General features: G+C 38.0%; 3 protein-coding genes across 4 annotated transcripts in view; all 3 read left to right on the top strand.

Moving 5' to 3' along the window:
• Positions 1–5,243: 5,243 nt before the first annotated feature.
• On the top strand, positions 5,244–9,286 carry LOC113052790 (protein Largen-like). Of its 2 annotated transcripts, none has more exons than XM_026217241.1 (3): positions 5,244–5,857; positions 7,051–7,592; positions 8,936–9,286. In XM_026217241.1, the coding sequence occupies exons 1-2, from the start codon at positions 5,723–5,725 to the stop codon at positions 7,531–7,533; spliced, it is 618 nt and encodes a 205-aa protein (XP_026073026.1). In that variant the 5' UTR covers positions 5,244–5,722; the 3' UTR covers positions 7,534–7,592; positions 8,936–9,286. The 2 variants fall into 2 exon arrangements, with proteins under 2 accessions (XP_026073026.1, XP_026073025.1); XM_026217240.1 differs by having other exon boundaries at positions 7,051–7,673.
• A 1,428-nt stretch (positions 9,287–10,714) lies between these two features.
• Positions 10,715–14,079, top strand: LOC113052788 (protein-lysine 6-oxidase-like). The gene is made up of 7 exons (XM_026217239.1): positions 10,715–11,245; positions 11,322–11,430; positions 12,182–12,313; positions 12,977–13,133; positions 13,209–13,304; positions 13,376–13,491; positions 13,568–14,079. The coding sequence occupies exons 1-7, from the start codon at positions 10,852–10,854 to the stop codon at positions 13,572–13,574; spliced, it is 1,011 nt and encodes a 336-aa protein (XP_026073024.1). The 5' UTR covers positions 10,715–10,851; the 3' UTR covers positions 13,575–14,079.
• Positions 14,080–15,732: 1,653 nt separating this feature from the next.
• Positions 15,733–20,691, top strand: part of LOC113052820 (uncharacterized) — a 15,359-nt gene continuing 10,400 nt past the window's right edge. Inside the window, exons 1-3 of the mRNA XM_026217273.1 lie at positions 15,733–15,789; positions 18,475–18,532; positions 19,909–20,530. Coding sequence (XP_026073058.1) covers positions 15,733–15,789; positions 18,475–18,532; positions 19,909–20,530 — 737 coding nt within the window. The remainder of the gene's footprint in view (positions 15,790–18,474; positions 18,533–19,908; positions 20,531–20,691) is intronic.

Here is a 20,691-nt window from a genome sequence, read left to right as displayed (position 1 = left end):
ACACATAGAGTCTATAATCCAGAATAACACTTCCTCCAGTGAAAAAGTGTTCTGGTCTGAATCAGGAGAGAAATCTGCTCAGATCAAGCAGCGTTTAAACCGCTCAGTTTGCTATCTGAATATCACATACCCCAGCGACTTAAGACTCAGAATCACACACACACACACATACAGACAGATATAATGAGTGTGTAAGAGTGAGTCATGGATCTATTTCTGCTGCTGATCTTCTCCCACAGAGTTCATCAGTTTCAGCAGAGCAGGACTTCTATTAGAAACACAAACAGGAGCGGATGAGTTTCAGATGAGCGTTCTGCATTCATTACACACTTTTATCTAAACTGCAGTTAATCCATTCAAGGTACAGGATACGTTCATGTGTCTGACCCCATGAGCCTCGTGTCCTCTACACACCTCGAACAGCCCTTCGTTCTCCAGACACACTTCATGACACAGACACAAACTCTGCAGCAGATCTGAGAGGCTTCACTCAGTCAGGGTCAGAGGTGAGGATGAGTACTTCATGAGTACATTCAGTTCAGTACATACAAGACATATTATAAAGAATAATGCATGCATTAAAACAGCTCCTTTAATATCTCCTCCCAGATCACGGACTGTATGAAGAACAGAGAGTGAATCATGAGCCGCGACTCAGTTGAACTGAATCAATGATCCGATCAGAGCGACTCGCCGATGACAGCGGCTCCCAGCGCATATTGCCTCCTCAAACCTGCGAAACACACTAAATTAACATGATTAACACAATTACCTGAGTGATTTATGAATACCAGCCTGATCTAAGCTGAATAACACTATCATGAGCGCAGGATCAGCTGTTTGCACTTTGATCGACAGAAAAGCTGCACCAAACAACACGCTTTAGTAATTAAGAGAGGCTTTAAACTCAAAATAATGCACTTTAATAAAACTAAAACTTCTAAATCCATGCGTCAGCAGTAACTTTCACAACAAAATGCAAATAATACAGAAGTGTGTGGTTTATTTCCTATATTTACTGCACAGAAAAAGCATTAAACTCATGCAACAATTATTAATTTCTCTATGAATGGGATCTGCGCATAGACTGTATTCTGCGTTGACATATTTGCGTGAGTTTATGATGACAAACTGACCTCCTGTTAGCAACTTAGTTGGTTGGCAATGGGAAATTGTATTGCAACTATGATTTTGGTAAATGCACCCCAGATCAGTTTCTGAAAGTCTGCTGAAAATGAAAAGAGACGCTCCGCCGTGACTTCCGTGAACGGAACGCTGACGTCACCGAACAGCGGCCAATCAGATTCGCGCGTCTTCAGTCCACCGAGCCACACGTCACACTTATCTGCGCGCGTTATATTTATATTGATGAATACAAATATAATATAAACGGTGTCAAAGCTGCTGTTAATGAGTGTTAAGGTGTAAAATTGCGAAATGTATGCTTCTCAAGGAATATACATTTGAATGTAATGTTTGCATATATAACCAACAATAGCATTGTCATATTTAATAGAAAACAAACTGACTGTTTGTGTAAATATAGAATAATTTGACTTAAAATACTATATTGGTAGGTTTAAACATTTCGTTCTAATATTTTTATTTTATTTGATTATTCTTTGTTAGATTAGTTAAATTGCGGGAGTTAACATGCACCTTTTCTCCGATAAACCCCGCCCTCTAAAAATCTGTCAACCAACCCGATGTCGGAAACTCTGTACCTAAAGTGACTGACAGGCAAAGAACGTTTCTGATTGGCTGCCAAAGCGCGGGGCCCCGATATTGTATGTTTGATATTACAAAACAGATTTTTTTAAAGCAGCATGATTGAATTGCATGTGTATTTATAATTTATGTGTGCCACTGTAATGTGTAATCCCAGCTAACAGGAAATTAAGAAAGATATCCATATTTAAAACGTTACAAACTGTAATCTCTAGCTTCAAGCCATTCCAAGAAGATAACGTAGTTGTAGCGTAAGCTCAGGTGAGAAAAAGCTAGTCTTGTGACAACCTATGTTTGTTTACAGAAGCAACAGAAGCAAAGTCTCCTCTCGGTTTATATAGAAATCCTCCCAAATTTTATTTTCTTCTAATTCGTTTTCTCTGTTGCGCTACAGTATTTGAGTTACGCTACGTCTACATCATCCGCTGGATTGAACAGTATGACAGTTTATAAAGTTTTAAATATGGATATTTTTCTTACAAAAACACATTGATTCGCTTCAGGAGGCCTTTATTCACTCCTAGCGCCGTGTGAGACACTTCTTATGATGTATTGATGCGCTTTATTGTACTTCTTTTGGATTATTGAAAAATAACACAAATTCACTGCTATTATAAAGCTTGGAAGAGCCAGGACGTTTTTTTTTATATAACTCCGGTTGGATTCGTCTAAAAGAAGGAAGTCATATATATCTAGGATGACTTGAGGGCAGGGGCAGACTGGCCATCTGTGTGATCTGGAGAATCACAGAACGGCTGGTACTCCAGGACCACCCACACGCAGACATCACCTCATTCAGACTATAAGTCGCACCTTAGTATAAGTCGCATCAGTCCAAAAATACGTCATGACGAGGAAAAAAACATATAAATCGCACTGGATTGTAAGTCGCATTTATTTAGAACCAAGAACCAAGAGAAAACATTACCGTGTACAGCCGCGAGAGGGCGCTCTTTTTTTCAGTGTAGACTACAGGAGCACTGAGCAGCATACAGCGCCCTCTCGCGGCTGGAGACAGTAATGTTTTCTCTTGGGTCATGTCAAATTAATTTTGATAAATAAGTCCCACCTGACTATAAGTCGCAGGACCAGCCATATTATGAAAAAAAGTGTGACTTATAGTCCAGAAAATACAGAAAGTATGGAACATGAGAGGAGAAAGAGTTACTTGCTAGGGATGATTTTAGGAAGTGATATTCAGGTTGCTACATTTTTAATGATTACAGTAGTTAAAACAGCTAAACTTCAACATTTTAGCTGTAAAATGCCACATGCAGTAGCTAATATTGAGAAATATTTTGTGCTTTTACTTTTAAAAATGTTGGTAACGTCATGAAGAGGTTATAACAGTTACTGTTATAACATAAGTTACTGTTATAAGAGCATAATATATAATTTATTCCATGCTATCTTGGAATAAAAACCTGTTTCTTTGTTTTAATCCATTTCATAATTTGTTTATTCAGGTTGGGCTTAGACCAAGAGCAGAGAAAGACACTCACTTCAGCTCAACTTTTAAAATAATGAAAGCGCCCCAAGCCAGATAGTCACATCCTAGAGTTTTTTTTTTTTTTTTTTTTTTTTTGTCAATCCACCCTCAGAAGAAGACAAAATACCTGACAGTACAGAGAGTGTTTAAGTTGAGTGTTTAAATCAACAGTATACAAAGATGGCGCAGACAGACTGTTGTCGAGTATCCGCGCCAATTGCTTTGGACCGGGATTTATTTCCAGTCCATCCCTGTCCACGAACATCACCAGGTGAGGAGATCACTATCTCACTATTTGATTGCTCTAGTCTTTATCCACTCATCATCATCATCCACCAATCAGAACACAGGAGACTCAAATGATTCGCGATCCCCAAACTGACTCAAATGATTCACAAACCCGCTTTGAACTCCCGAACTGACTCAAATGATTCGCGATCCCCAAACTGACTCAAATGATTCGCGAACCCGCTTTGAACTCCCGAACTGACTCAAATGATTCGCGATCCCCAAACTGACTCAAATGATTCACAAACCCGCTTTGAACTCCCGAACTGACTCAAATGATTCGCGATCCCCAAACTGACTCAAATGATTCACAAACCCGCTTTGAACTCCCTAACTGACTCAAATGATTCGCGATCCCCAAACTGACTCAAATGATTCGCGAACCCGCTTTGAACTCCCGAATTGACTCAAATGATTCGCGAACCCGTTACGAACTCCCGAACAGACTCAAATGATTCGCGATCCCCAAAGTGACTCAAATGATTCGCGAACCCGCTTTGAACTCCCGAATTGACTCAAATGATTCGCGAACCCGCTACGAACTCCCGAACTGACTCAAATGATTCGTGATCGCGTATTGCTGACTCAAATGATTCACAAACTCGCTCCGGACTCCCGAAATGATTGAAATGATTCGCGATCCCCAAACTGACTCAAATTATTTGCGAACCCGCTTTGGACTCCCGAATTGACTTAAATGATTCGCGAACCCGCTCCGAACTCCCGAACTGATTCAAATGATTCGCGATCCTCAAACTGACTCAAATGATTCGAGAACCCGCTTTCCACTTTGAAAAATCCAAGAAAAGGGGCTGACTGGCCATCTGTGTGATCTGGAGAAGGGCCGGTAAAAGTGTGATTTATAGTCCGGAAAATACAGTAAGTATGGAACATGAGAGGAGAAAGAGTTACTTGCTAGGGATGATGTTAGGAAGTGATATTCAGGTTTCTACATTTTTAATGATTACAGTAGTTAAAACAGCTAAACTTCAACATTTTAGCTGTAAAATGCCACATGCAGTAGCTAATATTAAGAAATATTTTGTGCTTTTACTTTTAAAAATGTTGGTAACGTTACAGTTAATGCTTACAAACTTTGATGATTTTGAATACAGAAGTTACATTTGTAATGGTGTATTTTCATTTAGATGTGGTATTATTATTTGTGCGGTAAGATTAATTAACTAATAAATTAATTTTAAGACAGCATGGAATAATATGCTGTTATAACAGCATATTATATAATCTATTCCATGTTATCTTTCAATAAAATCTTTTTTTCTTTTTTCTTTTTTTTAATCCATTTCATAATTTGTTGATTCAGGTTGAGCTTAGACCAAGAGCAGAGAAAGACACTCACTCCAGATCAACTTTAAATATCTCCAAGTCAGATAGTCACAGCCTAGAGTTTTTTTTTTTGTTTTTTTTTATCCACCCTCAGAAGAAGACAAAATTCCTGACAGTACAGAGAGTGTTGAAGTTGAGTGTTTAAATCAACCGTACACAAAGATGGCGCAGACAGACTGTTGTGAGTTTCCGCGCCGATTGCTTTGGGCCGGGTTTAGTCAAAGTCCAGGGCCGTTTTTTATTCCCAGTCCGTCCCTGCCTGAGGGTGAGTAAAACATGAGGTGATTTTCATTTTAGGTGAACTGTCCCTTTAAGCGATCTTGAGCAGACCTCTGGAAGACGTTCTTCCAGTAACATTAATGTTTGTTCAAATTTATCTGGTCTTTAATAATGTTCTCAAAACGTTATTTTCTGAGACATTTTAGTTGGTTCATAACGTTTTTTGAAATGTTACTTCTTGTTTCAGAACGTTCAGAGAACATTCGAGAGTAACGTTTCCAGGATGTCTGCAAAAATGATAAATGGAATGTTTCCTTCATATTCGCATAACAAAGAAAACGATTTTTTTTTTAAGAACAGGATGTTCATGGTAACGTTAGTTAGCAAAACGTTCCCTATGTTAGCGTGCTGGCACACAGCTGATCTCACAGATAGAGGAGGACTGACTCATGACTCAGGACTGATGATGATTTCTAATATGTGTTCTGTTTGTCTGTGGTTTCCAGCATCAGTGTGTGTGCAGGGAGCGCGCATGCGCGGCTTCACCGGGACGCGCAGCTCGAGATTCTTCAGCATCTGGAGGAAAACATGCGAGCATTGACATGCGTGATCTTCCCGAGAGGACACCCGTGACCCGGTCCGGCTCGGAGGATGTCCGGGAGCGCGGCGGCGGACGCGGACGGAGGCGTGAAAAAAGTTAAAGTCAAGCGACAGATCAGGTGCATCGTGAAGGATCTCGAGCACATCTTGGGAGACCTGAAGGATGTGGCGAAGGAGCTCAAAGAGGTGCGTGAACACGGCGTTATAAGCGCTGCTGATGATGAAGATGATGATGATGAAGATGAGGTGCTCATCTGATGTTCATGTCCATCGAGGCCTCGTGTAAACATGACATTTACTGTCTCTGATGCTCGACATCATCATTCGAGGGAATCAGAATCAAAGAGTCGACTCTTTTCTGACTCGCGTGTTTGATGTGATTGACAGCTGTCATTCATTCAATCATTCATTCAGTATTCATGAGTACACTGGGTCTCTCAGATATCAGATATCACAATAAAGCAGCAATATTCTATTTTTTATATTAAACTAAACATTTGCATCAAACAACGATATCTACAGTATAATAGCTTTTCAAAAAACAGTGATGTTAGTGTTTATTATAACTTGAATATCTTCAGGCATTACAGCCGTATTTATCAGATTACAACTGTGTGATAATATAGCGATGATATAAACACACTTCACGCAGTCAAGGTCTGCTACACATCGCTTCAGGAGACAGAAACTGAACAGAAATATGTTATAAGAGCTTTCTTTCTGAATGTTCGCTGATATCACACGTGCATCTCAGTGACGTCCGTGTGACGTCACGTTTACATCCGCAGGCGGGATCAGATGTCAAATAGAGTTTAGAAGATGTCTTTCAAATGATTTCGATTAGATGTCAAACTGATCTTCAACAGATGTCCCTGTGCTCTCTGGCTTCAAATGCACGTTTTTATTGTTTTATAAACGTTTTTTCTTGGTTATATGAACGTTACAGGAATGTTACATTCTGTTCAGAACACTCCGACATGTTATAACGTATAAAATTTATTTAAAACAAATATAAAAAAAAGTATGCATGTGGATGTAGTTGCAGATTATAGTTATTAATTGAGTTGTTAAATATTTCCTGGTTTTGTTCAGAATTAGGATTGAGTTAGGGTCAGTGTTCACAAGTGTACAAGTGTACATTATTATAATTCTGTGCACATTTATGATGGCAGCAGGAGATGAGTTGCTCTTTTTCTGTTCTGTAAGTCTGTTGGGTTCAAATGCATCCATATGCAGCTTTATGTTCTTTATGTTGAACTTCAGAGGTCATTTATGACGCCTGATTATTCAGATATCGATTGCATATTGCAGTTACATAACGACTCGTGTGTTTTCTGGTTTCTGAGCTCGTCTCACGCTTGACTCTCGCTGGTCCTCAGGTGGTGGAGGAGATCGACTGCTTGACCTCTGACCTCCGTCTGGAGGAGGATCTGATGGACAGCTCCAACAGCAGCTCCAGCAGCAGCACCACCACGGCGTCCAGCGTCAAGATCTACCCCGAGGAGACGCTCTTCAGACCCCCAGCCGTCCTGAAGAGACCCTCGGCGTCCAGAGCCCAGGAGATCCCGGCCAGCGGAGCGCCGCTCAGAGACTCTGTGGAGGTGAAAGGTCACGCCGGCCGCTGTGCTCAGACCACGAGGGAGCGCGTGCGCTTCAGTGAGAAGGTCCAGTATCACGGCTACTGCCCCGACTGTGACCTGCAGTGTGACGTGGACGGCACAGATCTGCACTTACACAGCGGAGCGATCGACGCCAGACACAGCCCCGTCCATCAGACGCTCCTGCAGAACGGTGCACTCGCCTTCCCCTCGCAGAAACCACAGAAGACCATTTTACGCAAGTCCACCAGCACCACTGTCTGACGCAGACTGAGGCTGAACTTGTATTTGTGTTTGGAGAGACGCTGTACGACAGACGAAGGGTAAGAGCAGCAGGCCTTTCCTTCATCAGTCAAGGAATAATTCAGCCAGAAGTGATCAGGAGGAGTGTGTGTCTTCATCAGGTTTGTAGAAATGCAGCACTGCATCAGTGTCTCATCAATGGATGCTCTGCAGTGAATGGGTGCCGTCAGAATGAATGGGTGCCGTCAGCACTCCAGTCCATCAGTGAACATCTGGAGAAGACAAAAAATGAAACACAGATTTTAACTCAAACACTTCCTCCAGTGAAGACGTGTTCTGCTGTTGTCTCTCACAGATCTGTGTAAACGCTGCTTGATCTGTGCAGATTTCTCTCCTGATTCAGACCAGAACACGTCTTCACTGGAGGAAGTGTTATTATGGATTATAGACTCTATGTGTTTGAGTCAAAAGCTGAAAACATTTTGATGATCGGATTCATCAGGTTGTAAAAGACGTAAAAAAAGAAAGAAAAAAAGCGTAGAAACACTATCATGGATTTTATCTTTTGCTAGTTTTGGAGAAAATGAGAATGTAAAACAGTTTATTTATCACCGCTATCAACTTGGATGAAAACTGTGGAAATGTGAAAATGTTCATTAAATATCTGAATTATTTCAGCAATGAGATGAAAACATCAGAGATGATGAAGAGATGATCATGAGCAGATGCAATTAATTCTGAATACAGCATAAAAGAGTTCAATACTTGACATAAAAAAGATTTACTGAAATAAATATACACTTTATTTCAGCTAGTTTCTAAGGCAACACAAAACATGAAAAAATTAATTACTTGAAATCATTTTTTTTTAATGAACTGAAATATACATTTTATTTCAGCTCGTTAACAAAGTAACACGATTAAAAAAAACAGTAAATAAAACAATAAAATAATACTTTAAATAAAATGTTTTTTAATTAACTGAAATATATATTTAATTTCAGCTATTTTCCAAGGCAACACAATAAAAAAAATAAACAAAAATAATTACTTGAAATAAAAACAATTAACTGAAATACACATGTTATTTCAGCTAGTTAACAAAGCAACACAATAAAACAATGAATTGCTTTAAATCAAGAACATATGTAGTTTCCAAGGCAGCATTCCTCATATTTGTAAATAACTAAAGCTTAATATATATATATATCTAAATAAAAAAACAAAACATCAGAAAATAAGTTCTTATTCAAAATCTTTAGAGCGAGATGTGAGGAGATTGTGAGGAGCAGAGCTGTTGCGTGTGTTTGAGAGAAGCTCATCTGCAGATCAGTGGGAGGACAGAAATCAGTATTCATCTCCTACACAGCAGCGTCTCATCTCTGCTCCTTCTGTGTGTGTGTGTGTGTGTGTGTGTGTGCAGGTCTCTCGAACTCAGATCTTCTTCAGCTGGTGCTCGTGCTTCCTGACAGAGCGACCCGAGGAGCACGCGATCCTGACGGAGATCACACAGGAGACGAGCCCCAGAACCAGACGCACCACAGAGTCACACGTCTGCAGACAACTTCTGTGTTTTTGTAAAGAAAGCCTTCAGATACAATATGCATATTTTTGATATTTTCTAAGATGATTTTAAAGATGTCACACGGTAGATGACGGAAAATGTATTTATGTACTGATTAAAAACATGAAGTCCTCTGCATCTGAACGTGTGTTTATTGAGTGACAGACGTGTGTGAGTTTGAACTCTGACCTCTGACCTCTGACCTGTGAAAACACTGATGGTGAGTTTGGCACAGACACACACAGATGTGTGTAAATGTGTTCACCATGGAGTAAAAATAACTGAAAAAAGTCTCAACTCTTTTATCTCTTCATTCATTGTTTGGGTCAAAATGATACATTTCTCTTTCATGCCAAAGATCATTAGGATATTAAGTTAAGATCATGTTTCATGAAGATATTTACTTAAAACTTAATTTCTGATTAATAATATGCATTGCTAAGAATTCATTTGAAGAACTTGAAAGATTTTTTGGCCTGGTTTTGTGGTCCTTCAGGCTATAACCCCGTCAGGAGGACGTGAGAGAATGCTGGTCTCAGCAGTGATTATATGAGCTTCAGTGAAAGTGAGAGCACATCTCAGGTGAACGTCCCGCTGGTGTTTCCATGTTTTTATACGTCCTGTCCCGTCTCATTAGTGCAGATTAAAGTCTTCAGATCGACGCCACACATCTGCAGCTCATTGAGACGCCCTTATATTCACAGCACCTCCACTTTAATCTTTAAACGTGTCTGGTTCAGGAGGGTCTCAGCTTTCACTGAGCTGCTGAGTGAAGAACACTGAGGTGTACGGCGTGATCCTGGACGTGTGGCGTGAGACCAGGCTTTTACTTCAGCTTAATGAGCAGAGGTCTTTACACCTTTAACACACAGACGGAGTTTCACTGCTGCTGGTGAGGACAGAAGAAACCTCTATCACCAGCAGAACATCAGACTCAAATCCAGCCAAACCCAGTGAAGAGAGTGATGAGAAGATGACAAACAAACACCACGTTCTGCTCCTGGAAGAACACAGTCGTAGGATTTTACTACTACCTTTGATTAAAAATAAAAGCACTTTATAAATCATCTCTTCACTGGTTATTATTTCAGAGAAATCTGACTCTGTGAACACAGCACAATGACCATCTGCTCTTCTGCTCCCAAAGTGACAAATAACAATTATATTTCTTTCTTCTGAAGAATTATTCAGGGTTTTGTTATATATTGAAGCCCTTTCTGCATTGAAGTAAAAAGTAACTGCGACTATAACTTTTTTTGTCAAAATTGCAAGTTTACAATTCTGCATTTATAACTTGCTATTCTCAGGAAAAATTATAATTTTCTCAGAACTGTGAAAAAAGTCTTTTTGTCTTTACAAAATATTGATTGACTGATATGTGTGTGAATAAATTACAAAATGTATGTGAACATAAAGTCTCTTTTCTCTTTAAAAAAAAAAAAATCTCCGTTTTTAATTGGTTCATGATTTCATGTTTCATCAGCAACATTTCACAAAGTAAATGCTCCACAGAAGAAATCATTCAGGTTTGGAAGAAAATACAAGGTCGAGTTCATCTTATGTAAATGATCATTTGTAATGATTGTATAATGCAGGTGAGCTCATATATAATGAAGCAATGCTGTTGTTGTGTAATATGTTACAGTGTAACTCTGAAACTGCTCCAGAGGAACTCGTGCACGCGCAGCAGCTTCAGCAGCTCCTCCTCATCTCATCTTCATCAGATCTTCATCTTCACTCATTCTGCTGCACCGGGAGCTCGAGGCTCGCGGATCATGGCTCGGTTCGGTGTGGTGCTGCTGTTTCTGTCGGTGTTCTCTCAGCTTCACCGTGGATCGCAGCACGAAGCAGGTGCGCAGCGCGCGCGGACGCGATGGACGAACAACGGGCGCGCGTACCAGCTGGTAAGCCCGGGGTCCCGGTACGTGCCTCCGGGACGAAGAGAGGCGAGCCGAGCAGAATCCGCGCCGGTGACCGTGATCACAGACCGACAGAACACCAGCGCGGACTCTACTGACCGGATGGTGTCCGATGACCCCTACGATCCCTACAAATCCGTCAGGAACGCTCCCTATAGTCCACACTACAACTACTACGACTCGTACTACAGACCCAGACCGAGAAGCGCGCTGAGGCACCACGGATACGGAACCAGATACTTCCAGAACGGTGAGAAGTGCGTGTCATGAGTCTGTGAGCTCATGATGATGATGATGATGATGATGATGGTGGTGGATTTGCACAGGTCTCCCGGATCTGGTGGTGGACCCCTACATGATCCAGGTGTCCACGTATGTCCAGAGAGCGCCCGTGTACAGCCTCCGGTGCGCGGCCGAGGAGAACTGTCTGGCCAGGTGTGTTCCTTCTGTCCTCTGGAACTCTGAATGTGCTCTCAACATCTAAAACATGCTTGTTTTTACATCTCAAGAACGTTTTTTCTGGGTTATGTGAGCGTTAGAAGTTTGAATTTTTTTTCTTGTTTATTACATTTTTTGAGAAACATTCTATTCTGTATTTTATCTATCTATCTATCTATCTATCTATCTATCTATCTATCTATCTATCTATCTATCTATCTATCTATCTATCTATCTATCTATCTATCTATCTATCTATACAGTTTAAACAAACATTAGAGAAACATTCCTTCGTATCATTTTGCAAACATGAGAACATCTGAATGCTCTCTTAACATTTAGAACACCCAATTTTACATCTAAAGAACGTTTCTTCTTTTTTATGCAAACATATACATTTTATAATTTTAAAACTGTTATTTCTTTTTAGGCTTTCGAAACATCCAGTGTTTTATTGCATTAAGAACGTTTCTTTTTGGTTATGTGAACGTTAGAGAAACATTCCATTCTATCATTTTGAGAAAGTTACATCTGAATGTTCTCTCGACATCTAAACTCCAATTTCTTTATGTTTAAAGAACTTTTTTTTCCTTGATACGAACATTCCATTCTAGATTTTGAAAGACATTATGAGAGCATTCTATTGTTATTACTGAAGAATATTATGGAGAACATCCAGATGACCTCGCGAGGAGGCGTGGAGAACACTGTTCTAAGAGATTTCTGAAATCTCCTCTGTGTTCCTCAGTTCTGCTGCAAACGCTCGAGATTACGACACCAGGGTTCTGCTGAGGTTCCCCCAGCGCGTGAAGAACCAGGGAACCGCAGACTTTCTTCCCAGCAGACCCAGATACACCTGGGAATGGCACAGCTGTCACAAGTGAGGAGAAATGTATTTACAAGTTATTCATAGCGTGATGCAAAAGAAAATATTTGAATGTACACTAGTTTAAAATCAATTCAGCAAGGATGTGTTAAATCGATCAGTGCAAACATGTTACAAACAAATCAATGCTGTTCTTCTGAACTTTCTGTTCATCTGTGAATCCTGAAAAATACAATATCAGTTTCCACAACTGGAACATTGCTAATAATCAGAAATCAAGCAGTAAATCATCATATTTTCATGATTTCTGAAGATCATGTGACACTGAAGACTGGAGGAATGATGCTGAAAATACAGCGGAGCATCACAGAAATACATTACACTTTAACACAGATTCACTCAGAAAACAGAGGATTTACATTAGAATAATATTTCACTATTCTTACTGTATTTTTAATTTAAAAATGCAGCTTTGATCACAGAAATAAATTACACTTTAACAGATATTCACATAAAACACAGATATTTTAAATTATAATAATATTTCAAAATTTTACTGTATTTATGATCAAATAAATGCACCTCTGATGAGCAGAAGAGACTAATAACCCAAAACCTTTGAATGGTGAATAATCTGCTCCTGTTCTACATAAGAGTCGGTGTGTGTGTGTGTGTGTGTGTGTGTGTGTGTGTGTGTGTGTGTGTGTGTGTGCTCAGTCACTATCACAGCATGAATGAGTTCTGTCATTACGACCTGCTGGACTCCAGCACACAGCAGCGCGTCGCCGAGGGTCATAAAGCCAGCTTCTGTCTGGAGGACACGTCCTGTGACCCCGGACACTACCGCCGCTACGCATGCACGTCTCACACACAGGTGTGTAATAACCCACACACACACACACACACACAGCACAGACGACACAGACAGTGTGATTATTCTCCATCGCAGGGTTTGAGTCCCGGATGTTATGACACCTACAGCGCAGACATCGACTGTCAGTGGATCGATATCACAGACGTCCAGCCGGGACGCTACACGCTGAAGGTCAGAGATCCTCCACACGAGCTGCTGGTGCTCTGAGGATCTTCTCAAGGGTCTGATGTGCTTTATTTCAGATCACAGTCAACCCAGGCTTCCAGGTGTCAGAGTCAGACTTCAGTAATAATGTAGTTCGCTGTGACATTCACTACACCGGAAACTACGCGCACGTGTCCGGCTGCAGCGTGACGTCGTAAGTCATGCACTTTCTTCATCTTACCTGAAGGAAACCAGCTCGTGTGTCAATCCTGCAATCCTTCTCTTCACAGACACTAGGACTCGAGAGAACCCAGGAGCAGTGAACATCACCACGACCTGCTGAGGATCACAGAAATAAAACCAATATCTGTGAAAATAATGATGACAGACACGGATCAAAACATGCTCGGAGAATGTCTCCTAACGTTATGAAAGCATCACTTCAAAGGGTTTTTAAACGCTCAAAGTAAAATCGTTACTGAAACATTCCATCATGAGAACGTTACATTTGAACGTTCTCTCAATGTTCAAAACATCAGTGTTTATGTTAAAAACATCTCGCTGTTCAAACATGCTGTGCTATCATTTTGAAAGTGAAGGATTTCTGAACACAGGTCTAAGAACACGCAAATAACATCAGAGGAACGTTGTGAGAACATTGTTCTAAGAACATTCCATTAACATTATTTTAAGAAGGAGTTCTGTTTAATGATAAAACTCCATCCAGTCGTAGTTGTAGTGTTTTTTCTTTCAATGCATTATCTATGTTAATTGTAATGTTTCTACAAATAGTTTGGTTTAGTTTTAGGGATGTGTGCAAAAAAAAAAAAAAAAAAAAAAAAAAAAACAGGAACGTTTAATAAGAGGCTGAAAATATGAACATAATTTTCAGATTAATGTTTGATATTATCTGTCTACTTTTTTCAGCCTCTTTTCAGAGTTGTTGCTGATATTATAAATCCCTTTAGTTTAGGAGGCACAAACTTGAATAAACGCAGATGAGAATATGTTTTCTTAACTTTCATGTGTTTCATGTGTATTTGGTTTAATGCTTTGCTTTATTAACCATATTCTGAGGACAAAGTTGTAGCCAGAAGTGAATTAATCTGAGAAAACATCCCAAACTGTCCTCATTTGTAAATAAAATGAATACAATACATTTTTATTAATTATTAATTAAAATTAATCTATCATTTTTTGTTATTAATATTATTTGATTGAAATAACCTTATTGTTTCTTTAACGAATCCAAAATTATCTTAATTTAATTTAATTTGAATTCATTCCTCCAGTCTTCAGTGTCACATGATCTTCAGAAATCAGAATAATATGATGATTTACTGCTCAAGAAACATTTCTGATTATTATCAATGTTGAACACAGTTGTGCTGCACAATATATATATATTTGGAACCTGTGATACTTTTATCAGGATTATTTTATGAATACGGTGAAAAAGAAGAGCATTTATTTAAAATAATAATATTTTCTAACAACACTACCCTTCAAAAGTAAATTTTTTCTATCTTTTTTTAAAAATGCTTTTGTTCAGCAAGGATGTGTTATTTGATAAAAGGTGATAATACAGATTAATATTGTTAGACTTTTATAAGCTGTGTGAGTTAAATCATGTCCAGAGATTCTTGAGAATGATTCATGAAGGGAATGTTTTTTAGGGCTTGAGTTTGTTTGTGTCTGTCGCCCTCTGCTGGCGCATGCGCGTGTCTGCGTGTGCGCGCGTGTGTCGGGGCCGCGCGCGCTGAGGACGCTGAGGGAGGCGCGTGCTCGTGTCACATTCTTCAGATGATCCGCTAATCGGCAGAAACACAGACAGACGAGCGGCGAGAGACAGACAGCAGCGGGAACGAGGTAACGTCACGGCAGACACACGCACAACATCCGACACGAGAGACCGAGAGACGCGCGGGAAACCGGAGAAACACGGAGAGAGCACGGGAGATGCTAAAGCTAATGCTAGAAACAAAAGACACAGAGAGAGAGAGAGAGAGAGAGAGAGAGAGAGACAGACACACACAGACAGACAGCATCTCCATCATCTCATGAACATCCATCAGTTTGTTTTGTGTTGGATATGAAACATGAGCATCAGTGACTCTTTTCTTCATGATTCTGCTCTTATTAACAGCTCCATCACTTATTCTGGACGCAAAAAAAAAATATTTATGAATTTTCTTCAAAGTATAAATAACTCTCATATGCTGGTTAATGTTAACCAGTGGTTAAATAGATACTTCATAGTTTAATTAACTCACGTTCAGCTCTGATAGCCACGCCCACAAACCCACCATCCAATCCCGTTCTGATGTATGAGCCCAAACCCCGCCCCCTGCACTCGGAGTGACGTCACACGAGTGTAGTACAGTATTGGACAGTGTGACCCTGTAATGATGTGTGTGTGTGTGTGTGTGTGTGTGTCTCAGAATGCTGGCTGAAGATGGACGTTCCTGAATACCTGGATCTGGACGAGATTGACTTCACTGATGATTTACCTGTGAGTTTATGATCTTTTTATTATTATTATTATTATTATACCTGTTTAAACATGCTGTATGGATCTTCATTCCACGTGATCGTATCACAGAACACAGACTTGAAACATTTTTCATATTAATCTGTTGTGTAGTATAGGGGTCGACCTTTATTATACGATTATTACAGATAAGTAGATCAATAATCAATATGTATATCTGGTGTAAAAAATAAAAATTAATATCAAAACTGAGAATAACAAGGGCTCTGACTTGATGAAAATCATTTTAAATAATTTTATCGGCAAATCAGTTTTGAAAATGATACCGATAACCATTAAAAAGCTTAATATCGGTGCCGATAATCGGTCGACAGTTTTTAAAGATTGAACCCATTTGAGCTCATATATTTACTACTGAGATTAAACATTAATAAATGATCAGCACTTTCACATATTCACGGTTCTCTAATGACGGTTAATGTTCACATGACATGCAGATAATCTAATAAAGTTTGTAATCTTTTAACTAAGTGTTTTAATTTGATTTGTTGTTATCTCAAAATTGATTTATTTGAATTTAACATTTTATTATTCAATATTTAGTAAGCATTTTATTTTTTATTTAAATTACTAATTTTTGATTAAATACAAAGTGTTATTTTAAAATTATTAAAATTTGTAATTTTTAATTCTTAAATAATTTTTTTATAAATAATTTTTTATTTAGTTTATTTTTTATTTTACACCTATTTATTAAATTTTTATGTTTTATGGTTTAACTATTCTGTGATATTGGTTAATGTTCACATGACATGCTGCTGAACAAATAATATTACATATTTCTAAAGTTTTTTTAATTTATTAGTTTTTACTTTCATTGATTTAATTATTTTAATTTAACATTACAATTTAACTTTTAAAATGTATTAAAGGTTTAAATTTTACATTTATTATTTCATTAATGTATTGTAACTATTATTTACGGAAGTTCTAAGCGGCCATGCATTATAATATTTTTTTTTCTTGTTTTCTTGTTATAACGACTTAATTTTCTTGTTATCTCGACATAACGAAGTTCGTTTACTCATTATAACGACTTCGTTTTCTCGTTTTCTCGTTTTCTCGACATAACGAAGTTCGTTTTCTCATTATAACGACTTCGTTTTCTCGACATAACGAAGTTCGTTTTCTCGTTATAACGACTTAGTTTTCTCTAAGAAGTTACAAAACTGTGCCAGCAGGTGGCACTATAGACCTGAATATAACTGATGGGGTGTTATATACTATACACTTTACTGTACGCGGACCTTCCTCCTGATCGCTATAATTTGTGCAGTCTTCATTACTGACATTTAATTAATTCATAAATGTTAAATGCTTGAATCAATATGAATATTTTGTGTATTAAGTTCCTGCTAGATGCATGAGTTTCACCAAGCGTTCTGTGTCATAAAATAACTGCTTATCAAAACCAAGGTTGACATCACTGTATTCTGTTTATCTACAGTAGGACGGGATTTAACGATGTAGGCTGATGTGCTTCTTTTCCTTATTACTAATCTTTATTGTTAACCATATTAATGAGAAATGTGATGTAGATGTAAAATCCATGGGTTAATTTAATTCAGTTTTGTTCTATAATGTTGTAATCGTTTTTTTCTACACACACACACACACACACACAGACACACACACGTAGTCCTACACTAAGACGCTCTTTTCAAACAGAAGCTTGTAACACACATGATATCTGCTACATTATATAATGACTACTACAAATTACAAATTATATATAATTTTATTTCAAATAAAGGGAAAATGAAAAGTGAGTTTAATCCAAGCAGCTCTAATTTCGCGGTGTTGCCATTTAAACATGTTAATTACAAAAACAAAACGTTCGTTGTACTGTCTCTGGAAAAATCAACAGTGATTGATCAGCCTTTATTTATGTACAGTATTGTAGACGTTATTACCTAGTCGAAGCTAAATTAGCTGAAATATAGGCTACAGTAAGAGCGCCTGCATGGTGTCCATCAGATGCCTGTCACAGTTGAGTTCGTTACTATAGCAACAGTAAAACTGTCATGTCGTTATAACGAGAAAACAAACTTTCGTTATGTCGAGATAACGAGAAAAATAAGTCGTTATAACGAGAAAACGACTTTTGTTATGTCGAGATAACGAGAAAATTAAGTCGTTATAACGAGAAAACGACTTTCGTTATGTCGAGATAACGAGAAAAATAAGTCGTTATAACGAGAAAACGACTTTCGTTATGTCGAGATAACGAGAAAATTAAGTCGTTATAACGAGAAAACAAAAAGGAAAAAAAAATTATAATTTATGGCTGCTTAGAACTTCCGTACTTATTGTTTATTTAAAAAAAAAACTTTTTTCAACATTTAATTTCTGTGGTATAATAATAGTCAATTTTTTGTTTTATTTTCTGTTTATATGCTTTTTATTTAAAACTTTAAATGGTACTTTTTGATTTCATTTTACGTAAACGTTTGCATTTTAAAATAGTTTCTTTATTTTTTGGTATTTTATTTAGTTTATTTTTATGTTACACCTATTTATTTAAATGTAAATGTTAAATGGTGTAATGAACTATTCTGTGATGTTGGATAATGGTCACATGACATGCTGCTAAACACATAAGATATTTCATGTTTCATAACCCGTCTGATGTGTGTCCTGTCTCAGTTCAAGAGTATTCCTGAGCTGTGCCGAAGACACGATGGAGCGAACGACGAGAGACAAGGTACTGAAGAGCTTCAGATCTATACAGGAGTCACAACATTTCTACTGCCTTCTATAGAGCTGCTTCATAACTGAAGCTCACTGTTACTGAACTCTAAACTTAGCTGAATTATGACACCCCTGGCTTCTGTAGAATGGCTTTAGAATTAAAAAATGAATTCTGAATTAAAAATCACATTGAATTGTTGATTTGAAATGAATGTAACTGAACTGAATAATGACTCTATTCTCTTTCTGTGAATTGGTCTCATATTTAATGAAGTTTGCATCATTGACTCAGTGCTTTTGTTTTGTTTATTACTTACTGAATCTGTTTTTACTTTAAAATAATTTATTTCAACTTTTCAATTTTATGAATTATTGCATTTTTATTGTTTTTCTTTTATACACATTTATTTAAATTGTACCTTTTATAACATTTTTGTGCAAGTGTTTTATTCAACATATTTTTACAAAATGAAGTTATTTCAGATTTTGATTTGTATGATAATTAGCTCGTGAGACTCGTTTGGGAAACACTGCTCTAGTTAAACAGTTTGATGTGGATATTAAAATTATGAATATGTATTTATAGAATTATTGATTCTGTTATTTACTTAGTGATTGCTGCGAAGCTGCTCAGTATAATCAGTTTCTTTTGTAAAATTTCAGATTTTTAATATTTCTGATTTGATTTTTGTTATTTTTTACATTATATTTTTTACATTTTACATTATATTGATTTTTTGTTTTTATTTTAAAATGATTAATTTATAATTATTAAAAAAAATTATGCTGTGAAGCTGCTTTGTAACAATCTATTTTATATATTTTTTTAATATTTCTGATTTGATTTAACTTTTCTTTTTTTACATTTACATTATAAAAATTTCTCTTTTATTTGATTTTAGTGAGTTATATATTATTTTAATAATTTATACTTAGTTAAAATTTCTTATCTATTGGTGTGAAGCTGCTTTGTTTTTTTATTTTAAGATTTATTTCAAAGTTAAATTTTTACGATTGAAATTTTTTCTCTTTTTTATTTTTTTTTATTTTAAATTAAAATTTAATTTATGATTACATGTGCTGGTCATATAATTAGAATGTCATATAATTAGAATATCATCAAAAAGTTGATTTCTTTCACTAATTCCATTCAAAAAATTAAACTTGTATATGAATGAATATAATATACAAGTTTCACTTTTTGAATGGAATTAGAGAAATAAATCAACTTATAAATGACATTCTAATTATATGACGAGCACCTGTGTATAAGGAGATACCCGTGACTCGTTGCAGTGAGTGTGAACGCAGCTCGTTGGGTTCTGGGTGATTTCCCTCCATCAGTGTTTCGATGTTCACATCAGGACGGGTCGCTCTCGTGTGTTTCAGCTCCGTCCATCAGCTGGGCTCGTAGTGCGGCGTCACACGGAGCGGGAATCAAGCCCACGGGCATCGCTGATGTCTACAGCAAGCTGCGGCCGGTCAAGCGTGTGTCTCCTCTCAAACACCAGCCGCAGGAGACGGAGAGCGAGGAGAAGAGCGGCGAGCTGACCGCAGACATCAGCAAAGACAAGAGCAGAGGCCTGCTGATGTTCGGAGAGCTGGAGCACTACGACCTGGACATGGACGAGATCCTGGACGTGCCGTACATCAAGTCCGGTCAGCAGACGTCCAGCCTGCCGCGAGAGAAGAGGAGCCACGCGACACACTTCTGTGCGCTCTCTCCCGTCAGCTGGCCACACATCAGGAAGTCCAAGTCTGTGGATCAGGACTATCTCAGGACACAGAGCGCTCACGGATCCGAGCCGGACCTCGACCGACCCGACACGCTCCCTCTCCAGCCGGACAAAGCCCCGAAGCAGGACAAGCCCTGGAGGACGTTTGGAGAAGCTGATGAGGAAGCCAAGAAGACGCAGAACATCCTGAACATCGTGAGAGAAGGACAGATCTCTCTGCTGGTGAGAGACGCCTCCGACTTCACTCTCTTTGATTGTGATATGATCTTCTCAAGGTTTTCCGCTTTTGACCAAACAGTATACATTTAGAAATTTACAAAAATCTAAAATTGGTGACTTTTTAGTGGCATTTGGTTTATGAACACACAAAATTGAGCGCATGATTGGAAAAGACTGGTGGTTGGAAATAACTAAATAAATACATTTTTAAAAAGTT

The sequence above is a fragment of the Carassius auratus genome, chromosome 33, assembly GCF_003368295.1.
Source record: "Carassius auratus strain Wakin chromosome 33, ASM336829v1, whole genome shotgun sequence".
In the NCBI taxonomy this organism is placed as follows: domain Eukaryota; kingdom Metazoa; phylum Chordata; class Actinopteri; order Cypriniformes; family Cyprinidae; genus Carassius; species Carassius auratus.
This window is presented reverse-complemented; position numbering and strand designations above follow the sequence as displayed.